The sequence below is a fragment of the Sinohyriopsis cumingii genome, unplaced genomic scaffold (genome assembly GCF_028554795.1).
Source record: "Sinohyriopsis cumingii isolate HCF-2022 unplaced genomic scaffold, ASM2855479v2 utg001752l, whole genome shotgun sequence".
Classification (NCBI taxonomy): domain Eukaryota; kingdom Metazoa; phylum Mollusca; class Bivalvia; order Unionida; family Unionidae; genus Sinohyriopsis; species Sinohyriopsis cumingii.
Window position 1 is genome coordinate 193,982 of NW_028316044.1, and position 12,001 is coordinate 205,982.

The 12,001-nt window shown below is 36.6% G+C and overlaps 1 protein-coding gene across 4 annotated transcripts in view; it reads right to left on the bottom strand.

Moving 5' to 3' along the window:
* The window catches only part of LOC149771585 (ATP-dependent RNA helicase TDRD9-like), a 158,119-nt gene that overhangs the window by 60,681 nt on the left and 85,437 nt on the right, over positions 1–12,001 (bottom strand). For all 4 annotated transcript variants that reach the window (XM_089948313.1, XM_089948312.1, XM_089948316.1 and 1 more), the window contains 3 exons: positions 7,838–7,941; positions 4,828–4,905; positions 3,629–3,748 (listed from right to left, as the gene is read on the bottom strand). In XM_089948313.1, coding sequence (XP_089804439.1) covers positions 3,629–3,748; positions 4,828–4,905; positions 7,838–7,941 — 302 coding nt within the window. The remainder of the gene's footprint in view (positions 1–3,628; positions 3,749–4,827; positions 4,906–7,837; positions 7,942–12,001) is intronic.

Sequence of the window (12,001 nt, forward strand, 5' to 3'; positions counted from 1 at the left end):
TAGGTGTTAGCATGGAGAGCTGACTGGGCAACTCTGCGCTGCATATATACTATTTTTTAATGCAGGTGGTGGAGGGCATTCCCATGAAGGCAAAATTCTATATATCTGTTCAATTACTACCTTAAAAGTAAATTCACTCCTTTCCAGGGTTGGAATGGAATGTTTAGGCATGTCCATGTTGGCCCCCTTGTTGATCAGGGTTGTCCTCCTTCTTTGTGCTCTCCATCCAGGTGTACATCATTCTGTACAGCACTGATGATGCAGAATTGTCATCATGCATTAGAAAAAGGTCCTACCTGTTGGATATGCTAGTGTGGCCAGCCAAATCATGTTCAACACAAAATGTGATCAGGCTGGGGAATGCCAGTCCAATGAGGTCAGTTGGGCTGGGCCAACCAGCTGGACAGATGACTCCAATTGTGGTGCCAACTTGCCATGAACTGGTATCATAATGGTTTGCTAGGTGCAGTCATTGAAGATACGGGTCTGCATGGTCTATGGTAAATGGTAAATAACTTGGTGGATGGTCTGGATTGCAAAGTCAGAAGGTAATCCAGAATACCTGGCTTCAATCTTCTTAAATCCATCCATCTTGCTTCTCGACATTCTAGCTGAAAAAACTTGCTATGGAATGCATATCATCCACTATTCCTTTATAGGTTAGTTATAATCAACTGGCATGCCTCTGGCTGGAGTGATCATTCCCATTGGTAGTGTCTTAGGTATCTTCATTATGGGTGGAAGCATTATTTCAATGTTACCATAATACTGGTCAATGATTCTTAATTCGGATGAATGCTTCACACTCTGTGTCTGAATGACTTATAGCATGTCTTTTTTCATGGCCCTTCAATTGCCTTTTCCAGACACTCAAACAAACATCTTCTGCCCACATTACACAAACACATTTTTATGCAAGCAGGGTATGTCTTGTGGGCTTCCTCCACAACATTAAAAGCACCTGCACTTCTTGCAATTGACTGACATGAGAGAAAGAAGGAAAAATAATACACAAGTGCAAGAAATATACAAATAGCTCAATAGGCAATTATGCATTACCAAGATGAACTTCATCTTTCAGGGAGAGATTTGGAGGCTGTAGAGTTAATGTTAATGTGATTGGGTAATGTGATGGATAAAACTTGACTAGTGTATGCTGTGATTCGTTCAGCAAAATTATTCATGATTAGGAAAACTGAGGAAATCTCAGGAAAGTCAATCACAGATGATAAATGAGTGTAACAGACTTGTGATGATGTGTCTGACACTAGATCATTAAATATGATGCTGCAGTAGACATTTTAAAACTGCCTTTTCCATAAATCAAAATTTCCTTCACTTTAACTCTTATGGTAGTATATAATTTTTGTAGTATATGATCCCCCTGCAGTGCACCTGCTTTTAAACTGCTTGTATTTTAATTATAGTACATACTAGATCAACAAACTCTAAAATGAAAAATGACTGCTAAGTCTGAACTTTATTACAAGGATCAATTCACAAATGTAACTATCATATTTACACTTGCAGATGCAAAAACAGGTAAACATTTCTGACTCAAAACCAGTCACCGCTATTTCCAGTAACACTGAAGTCACAGCTTCAATAATCTCATCTACTTCAAAACTTTCAAAAGTACTGTTATAAATTATTGTCATGAACACTATCACATAACAAGAACCTTTAAAACTTCTTTCCAAAATGCATGTTAAAAATATGAAAGTCTGCTTGTTCCTGAGTCCAATGTACCAATCAAATTTTGTTTGACAACGATTCTTATCGAGCTGAATGACTCAAATGTGCAAAAAGTTGCTTATTTGAATATCATATATGCTGTGACAAACACGATGAGACCAATACTGATGGTATGACTAACACTGCAACAAGCACTTTACAGGTTAAGCCTAAAATGATTTTATTGAAGTTTATATTAATAAAAAAAGCCAGGACTGCCACAAGATAAAATGTGACAAACCCTCATGTATAAACTGCAAATTACTTATTATTTCTATCTTATAAAATATTAGCAGTTCTAATTTTATCAAAGTTCAGGAGTCACAAATCTGACGTGAACAATGTGCATAAATATTAAAGGAAATATAATGGGACTTGCAAACATACTTGTAGCCGACAAAGATTCAAATTCTTTTAAGATTTCATTACAGTTCTCATACGATGAATCATTACTACATACATACACAAGGATAAATGAATCAGAAAATATCATGATGAAGGTATCTCACCTGATAATTGTCATGTGAACAATTACTGAACATTTTTTAAAACCACATTTTCTGATTTCCATAATGCATAAATCGGTGGAAAAATCAAATATTTACTTACTTATTAGGTAATTTTGTTTTGACAAATCAATAATAAATAACAAATGATGTCTAAATTTGTGACATTTCAGGAATGTTCGAATTTTGCAATTTCTTACATAGTGGAAAAAGCTGCAAAATGAAAGCAATGAAGAAGTGCCCCAACATACAGTTGTATCTTTAAACGATGGATCATAGAAAACATCAATCGTAATATACTAAGTCCACAAAATGCTATGTTTTGTCTGCTCCATTATGGCATCGTACAACCAGAGTGTAATCAACGAACACAGGGCTCACCTCTACGAAGCTTTTAGTAGCCTCCAGTACAGACTGTCAACACTATCATGAAATAAATAAGTCCAGTCTAAAATGATTCTGACAATGGAATATCGGCCCATTTTATAATAAAAATATTTTTGTTTTTTTAAATGTTGCTTACATTTTAACTTTCAATTCTTTAATCATCATTATATAGCCAATATTATGATAAAATACAATTAAACTACAGGCATAAAAAGAACACATGTACCTACCTATATACATCATGTGAAAGGGCATAAATGACATAAAAATGTAGAAGCACTATAAAGAACTGATAAAAATCGGAGATTAATGCTAGATTTTTTCTTCCAGTTCTATGTTTTATAAATTATTTTTCTTAAATATGCTTCAGAAACTATTCCCTACCAAGGGGATAGGTGCTATGAAACCCATTCCAAACATTTACCTAGGACCTAGAAAGAAGGGTTGAAATTCAGTAAGGCTGTACATATGATTATGCTTTTATCTGTGTACATCAATGCCAAAGCTGAAAGTTGTATTATACTCTCCTCAACCTCATAGTGGAGAACTACAAACCTAAGTTGCTTGAGCAAGAAAAATAGGTCACTGGTACCTGCTTTTGCCCATAGTGAGTAGTACCCTCCAAGATGAAGTTCCATTACTATATAAATAACAGTAAGAGAAAAACTGACACAAATGTGAGAACTTAATTTAATCATTAGAGTATGAAATGCTGATCACTATCACCTCCTTTTGCCTGTCCCTCCATACACCCATAATGACTGTACATATAACAGTGTCAAAGAAACTAAGTCAAAAGAGTAAACAATATCAATGTCAAAATACTGACTAGCTCCTAAATAGCTTGATACTAAATGAAGTAGCCTTGAACTGTTGGTCAAGTTACAGCTACTTGTGACAAGGTCATGAGAATTAAATCTTGTAGCAATTTCTGCATGATAAATGTTTTGTTCATTCCCTGCATAACAATGACATAAATACAAAAATTAAGCACAGAATACCTGTGTGTACGTAGTCGATTAGGTCCTGCTACCTTCTCTTGTTCTAGCTGCAACATATTCAGCATATCTCTTGTTTCTTCAGCTGAATACAGCTCAATGGAGATTGGCATTCTCAGCTGTCTGTAAGTAGCAAGTACTGGAAGAACTGTTACATTGCATACTATGAAATTTGTGTATGACAACCAATAAAGAGGTCAATCAACAGTGGTCTGTATAGACAGGTGGTCATTTCTATATACAGGCATACATTACAACAATAGATTAAATTTAATATGATATTTCATATATAGGGAAGACCAGACAAACTCCAGTGTATGAAAGACAACAGCAATATGCAGTATACCAGAATCCATCAGAATAAAATATAAAGATCCTAGCCAAAGCTATACTGGGTCAATTCTTACAGGAAAATTAGAGGGAATCACAAATGGTAGTTGTTATGGAAGAGTGTTAGCAAAATCAGGTTAAAGTATACTGAAGCCCAGAAAAACACTGATTTTCATATCATACTCATAGTTAAACCCCTACAGTTGTCCCTGTGAATGGCTTTTACCCCCATTTTTTCTTCAATTTCTTGTATTCTAACATCTTTAAGGCACACACACACACACACACACACACACACACACACACTTTTTCACTAATGAAGATGCTCTTTGCATTGACACAAACTTATATTTTTTGGATTGATCAAACATTTTAAGTCAGGTTTTTGTTTTCAACCTTGTGAAATTAGTTTTTCAGAGCTAGTAACAAGTGTGAGGTAGTGAGGAATATTTGTAGAACTTAAAGAAAATAACATACATAGAACCAGACTAATACATGAGGAATATTTGTAGAACTTAAAGGAAATAACATACATAGAACCAGACTCACACATGAGGAATATCTGTTGAACTTAAAGGAAATAACATACATAGAACCAGACTAATACATGTCAGAGGAATATTTGTAGAACTTAAAGGAAATAACATACAAAGAACCAGACTAATACAGCAGCTGACTCCCATTATTATATGAAGAAAACAATGATCAGAGATTATGATTTAAGTATTTTTCTGTACCAAATCAAAAAGAAATTATTCTGAACATGACTAAAATAAAAATCTGTATACAGTATGAAGATGACTGCAAGACAATAATCTCCCTGTAGATGTAAACTCTCTTTGTCTAATCCATAGTTAAAAATTAATACAAACCTCATTTTTAGAGCCATAAACACTCCTGGGTGAACTTTAGATGTCATATTTGGTTTCCATGGAAACTGAATGTATGCCCTGAAAACATAATATAAACAGAGTAGTTTTCCACCCGAAGACAAAGCTACATATTTGAAGATTGCTTAACTGGTTCATCACTTAAATGATTTTCAGAGTTTGTAGTGTTTCCATTCAGACAAAGAATAATACTCAAACACTGCAAGTTTCAAATATATAATGAATAAATAATATTGAGGTAAATTTATAGCATGTAATGTGTATTTATTTTATAAGTTATAAACCAAATACCAGCAAAGACAGACCAGACCTAGACTTCCAGCATTATCTGATAAACTGAAAAGAGTGGATACAAAGCCAAGTCTTTTTTCACCTTAAATAATCCTGATTTCTAATTAACAGGTTCATTATACATTAATTTCAATCCATATTTACCCATGCTTACTGCAATTTCAAGTGTGAGCAGCATCCAAGATCTGCCATAACATTATGCACCAGCACATCAGGGTTTATGACGTTCACTTTAAATCATTAGTGGAATAAACAGTAGTGACCTGAGCTGTACATTGTGCACTGGCAGATACAGGTCTATACTGCTCTCTTGAAATCACAAGCAGAAAATACAATGTGAAGTCTGACATGGCTTCAGTTTCACCATCAGTGCCACAATTAAAATGTATAACATCGGATTGGTCAATTTATGCCACATAAATTTCAATCAATCAGATCATTAGATTCAACTGTGTAAAGTTGGGTGTGCTTTAAAAATGGGTATTTATAATAAATAAAGAGTGGCTGGATAAACAAAACCGGACTGTACACACCATGTACACTCATGGCATCCAATTTAAACTATTGACTCACAAAGAAAGGATGGATCAACAAAACTAAACTGAATTTACTGTATACACTTGAGGTATCTCATTTAAACTATAGTCACAGTCCTAAAGTTAACATAAATTTCATCACAGCCATAAGGACTAGCAGACTGAGAAATTTATTAATCCTGCTGAATCTTCACTTGTCCTTTCTACAAATGCTGACTAGTGGCAACTGAAACTTTACACCATAAGACTAATGAAATAATGAAAACTACTTGTTCAAAAGAAAATTCACAAGCCTCAGGCAAGCTGACAACCACTAATTTCAAGCCCTATAGTGAAATAATGAGGCTGGATAAACAAAATCCGACTGACTATAATATGTATGTACACTCATGGTATCTCACTGAAACAATAGTTTCATAAAAAGAAGTCGGATAAGCAAGAGCAGACCATGTACACCAGGCATGTGTAACTTTCTCCATGGTGTGGACCAGATAAGCAACTTTTAAAGCCACACCCTGTGATGTAAAATACCAGTAAACCGATAAAAACCAGGTTGTAGGCTAGATATGCACATGCCTGATGTACACTGATGGCATCCTATTTAAACTATAGCATAACAAACCATAGGTCAGATAAAGAAGACAATACTGTATTAACATGAATACTCATTTCATTTAAACTCAAGTCACAAAAAGAGGTCATATTAGCAATGTACATACCATGTAGAACAGGACGTCATATTAAACTAGCCATATATAAAATGGCGGGATAAACAAGACAAGATCATACACAATGTCCAATCATAGTCTCCTTAATTCATAAATAGTATTTGGATATAAAAATCCAGACTGTAGTACCAAGTTCACTCATGGTATCATGTTTAAACTATAGTCACATAAAGAAAGGCTAGATAAACAAGCCTAGACTGTAATATCAAGTCACTCAAGGTATGCTACTTAAACAGTCACATGAAGAGAGGATGGATAATCAAGACTAGACTGAAATACCAAGTCACTCATGGTATCCTATTTAAACAGTCACATGAAGAGAGGTTGGATAAACAAGACTAGACTGAAATACCAAGTCACTCATGGTATCCTATTTAAACAGTCACATGAAGAGAGGTTGGATAAACAAGACTAGACTGAAATACCAAGTCACTCATAGTATCCTATTTAAACAGTCACATGAAGAGGGGTTGGATAAACAAGACTAGACAGAAATACCAAGTCACTCATGGTATCCTATTTAAACAGTCACATGAAGAGAGGTTGGATAAACAAGACTAGGCTGTAATACTAAGTCATTAATAGTATTCTATTTAAACAGTCACATGAAGAGGCTAGATAAACAAGACTAGCCTGTAATACCAAGTCACTCATGGTATGCTATTTAAACAGTCACATGAAGAGAGGCTAGATAAACAAGACTAGACTGTAATACGAAGTCACTCATGGCATGCTATTTAAACAGTCACATGAAGAGAGGTTGGATAAACAAAACTAGACTGTAATACCAAGTCACTCATGGTATGCTATTTAAAAAGTCACATGAAGAGAGGTTGGATAAACAGGACTAGACTGTAATACCAAGTCACTCATGGTATGCTATTTAAACAGTCACATGAAGAGAGGTTGGATAAACAAGACTAGACTGTAATACCAAGTCACTCATGGTATGCTATTTAAACAGTCACATGAAAAGAGGTTGGATAAACAAGACTAGACTGTAATACCAAGTACACTAATGGTATCCTAATTGAAAAGAGGTAGGATAAATAAGACTTGACTGTATAAACTATACACAATCATGGCATGCTATTTTGACTATAGTCAGATAAATAGTGTGATATTCAGACAGAGATCAGAAAAACAAGACCTGACTGTTTGTATGACTACTGTACAAGTATGACTACTGTACAAGTACACTCATGGTATCCTACTTAACCTATATTTAAATCAACAGAGGTCATATAAACAGGACAAAAGGGATTGTACAAATTCCTGTCAAACTAGCAGTGTTCATAACTTTAATATTCAGATGGTTAGTAAAGTTTCAGTTGTCACAAATGAGCTAGTGAAGATTAAATAATTTTTTAAGCCACTAGTGCCTCTGTCTGTAAAGAAATTTCTGTTACATTCTAGGCACTGAATAGATGTATATACCATGTTTCTTCAAAGAAGACAGTTGGACTCTTGTCACAGCACTTAAACTGGTCTTCCAATGCCATCTTATACAGCAAACCTTGATTGGCTGGCAGGCCCTTCACCTGAGATAAGACCATACAAGTTAAGTCACTTCACTTAAGGCAAGACCATAAAAGATAAGTCAGTCTGTTAATGTGTTGTAAACAACAAAGAGTTAAAAAAAAACACCTTTAATATTTAGCTTTCTGTTCCATGAAACATTATCTTGAGTTATAATTTGATATCTCTATGGCACTGCAGTGGTAGTCTTGAATGCGAAGTATTAACAGGAAATTGGTTATTTTATTAAAGATTTAAAATAACTCAGATATGGGGAATTCGTGATTTTTTTTGCATGCGGCGTGAATTCATGAATCGCTGAAAAAGTCATGAAATTTATGCCAAAATCATGAGGGTTGGCAGCTATGCATAAATGCAGTCTGCATTTTCCATATTAAATTATAGTAATCTTAAATTTATTACTTAAACTTTATTGAGAAATATGTACTGGAATCATGTTTATTTTAGGCTGTTTCAAGAGAAATATGTACTGGAATCATGTTTATTTTAGGCTGTCTCAAGTGAAATATGTACTGGAATCATGTTTATTTTAGGCTGTCTCAAGAGAAATATGTACTGGAATCATGTTTATTTTAGGCTGTCTCAAGAGAAATATGTACTGGAATCATGTTTATTTTAGGCTGTCTCAAGAGAAATATGTACTGGAATCATGTTTATTTTAGGCTGTCTCAAGAGAAATATGTACTGGAATCATGTTTATTTTAGGCTGTCTCAAGAGAAATATGTACTGGAATCATGTATATTTTAGGCTGTCTCAAGAGAAATATGTACTGGAATCATGTTTATTTTAGGCTGTTTCAAGAGATTTAAGGGGTCAACAAATTTCAAAATAAGCTAAAAGCCCAAACAATTAATAAAGAAAATGAACTCTGATTTTATGTCTTGTACCCCTTAGAAGGCAGAACAGTATGAAAGTAAAAGACTTGAAGTCTTTCTTGTTATCAGTCATTAATAGTTATTCTGACTTGAAAAATTTGTATGGTTATGTTTTCAAACAAGAGACCCAAATGGGCATTAGATTGTTCACCAGGCTGTTAATTGATTCAAAACTGAATGCCATGGCTTCAACAAAGAAAAATGGATTAGCATATATTTTGACATTTAAAAGATTTTGCTATTTATCAATATTGCTCAAATACTGTTCAGCAGTTTATGACAAGTTACTGAGGTCAACTTTGCACAGATCACATTATATCAGGAGTCCATCCACCACCCTGCAAATCCATCCCTTCAAAGTGAAAAAAGGTATTGATGTTTACGACTTGTTACAGCACTATAAAATGCCATCTGATCACCCAAATTAAAATCAGACTAGAGCGTTCTCCCTTTGAAAGAAAGACTGGTGCCAAATCCCATCATTCATCAGTTACTACTAGAATGAAGTACATGCTCTTCCAGGGATGTAATTGTGGGGAGGGCTTGGGAGTGTATACCTATATTATGACTGGGTGAGCATTATGAAAGAAGCATATTAGTTTCTTTTTAAAATATATTACCAATCAAAAAATGTTTAGAAAATAGTGATCAAAGAATTTACATCCTCTTACCCCACTGCTAACCTAAATTCTGAAAATAACATATCACTAGTGTGTTTAGGTCTTGTAAGAGATCTTGTCAAAGGAGAGCAAAGATCAATGATGAGGCACAGTCTTAAGAAGAAAAAAATTGTTGTTCCCACAAATCAGCAGAGTAACCCACATCATTATGATGCTGCAGAGCAACCTGGGTACATAAGTAGCCTGCTGGTATATATCCCAAAAGGTCAAATTAAGACATCTCAAGTCTCTCAGACTGTAGGTGGAGAATGTCTTATAAGATTGTGATCACACAGCCTGAATAATGTCAGACAGCAAAGGAGCAATTTGCTGGACTGGTAATGAGTGGCTGCATGAAAGATCCAACAAATCCACAAATCCAGGACAAAACATCCTGAGCATAAATATTATCCTTTCCTTCTCTCAATGTCATGAACAAGCAAAATCTCCCTCTTTTGATCTGCTCAATGCATTTCAGATACAACTTCATTACCTTAAAGAGATCCTGAAAATGCCCTTGTGAGTGCTCCTGTGAAGATAAAGTTTTAAAAATAAAAGATTTCCCACGAATGTAAGAGTGTTCTTGACAATGAATGCAGGATCCATTATGTGAGAACTAAACCATGGTGACAACCAGTAAGACACGAATTTGACTGTTTTTGCCTGTTACTGTTAGGGTGACTGGAAAATAGGTCTTACAGGAAATCTGAGTCAGCAAACTTTGTAAAGTCACTTTCCTTTTCAGACAATGGGCTAAAGACTTCAGCAAAGACATCTCAGAATTGGTTAGAAGTCAAGAGCAGTCTTTGTTCTAGTCAACATACACCTATCTATTATTGATAAAATGTGTCAGAAATCATCGGACATTAACTTTCATATAGATCAGACTAAAAAGAAATGAAAGTTAGAAATTTATGGTATGAAGCCTTTTAAAGGACTGATGTTTAATCTGCTCCAGTGGAATTGATCTTGTTATTTGCCCTCAAAGTAGTGGGATTTCTTACCAGACCAATTCTGTCCACTATCTACTTGCAGGAAAGTATCTTTCTGTGGGCTTGTTTTTTTTACATGTTCAGCAGTTTTGGGTTGAGATGGACAACCTACAATCATTGTATGGAGATGACAGAATTTTGCAAGGTGTCTCTACTGTTCGATTCAAGTTATCATTGTCTCATGATATCTCCCACTTAGGGGGACCAATCAAAATTAATCTGCAATCCAATTCTTTGCCTTCTGAATGACCCTGGAAAACAGGTTGATGGTGTTATGATTTAGACAGGTTTAGACCTCTATGCTGGGATGGGTGGGATAAGATCAGATCTGTCCCTGTTGATAACAAACATGATCATTCTGATGATCACAGTCAAACATGGCATTATGATAGGACAGTAGGGGTATTACCTAGTCACAGATAAATATTACATAATAATGTTACAGTTGGGGGGGCATTTGTGGTCTAAGGTTGACACTGCCCGGGGTGGGAGTGGGAGACAAGCGCCCCAATCCTCCAAAAAATGCCCCATACGGCTTGCGTCTCTGACTGCCTCTGTCAACTAAAATCCAGCTCCTGGCCTTCCCGAGTGGCTTAGATTTGAAGCCCGGCAGACCATGTTTTCTACTAACAGGAGAAGGGGTGAAGGCGGCCCACTGGCGCCTTAAAACCAGTTGCTTTGGGTAGATGGGACTCGTAAACCTTGGATGGTAGCTCATCTAGGAGAAGGAAAACTCCGATTCCAAACCTCTGCTGCCTTATGGCTATACCCACTCATGGGAAAGGCTAAGGGAGTAAACCCCGACAGAAAATCCGGAGATGGAGTCCCTAAGGCAGTATGACATTGACTTCAATGTCATTCCGGCAACTCCTGCGACGCCGTTGGTGCCAAGCTGTATTGGCATTCGTCATTCCCTTGGGCACACCAGCTGCGTGGAGAGGGGGGATCTGCTGCATGGACAACAGCTGATTCTCCATACCACACTGCCCAGGCTTCATAGCTCCACTGGAGAGGACACGCCAGTGTCATCGTACGGCGTCGGCACAACACGAGAAGTAGCAGTTTACCGGTTCTAAGTCAAAGCTCAATTGGCGTAGAGCTTGGTGCCAGAGGTTACTTCTGATGGTGGGAGAGATCACCAGGTCTCACTGGACAGCTACTGCCCGCCTCAAGCTGGGCAGCCCCCAGTCAGTAAGGTGCTGCCTGCCATGGCCTGCCTGCTTCACTGGGTGCGTGGAGCTTAGAGAACCATCTCGACAAGTGGGCCACAAAACTCCGCACCAGGAAAGATTAAAAGAAGAAATAAGAAGACTCCAACTCTTCGTTTTGCAACCTGGAACATCAGGACCATGTGTCCTGGATTGACCACTGACCTACAGCAGATCGACGATGCACGGAAGACTGCCGTCATTGACAGAGAACTCTCCTGACTGAACATTGACAGTGCCTGCCTCCAGGAGACCTGACTGGCTGACAGCGGCACCATCAGGGAAGCCAATTACACATTCTTTTGGCAGGGGAAGCCCTCGGATGAA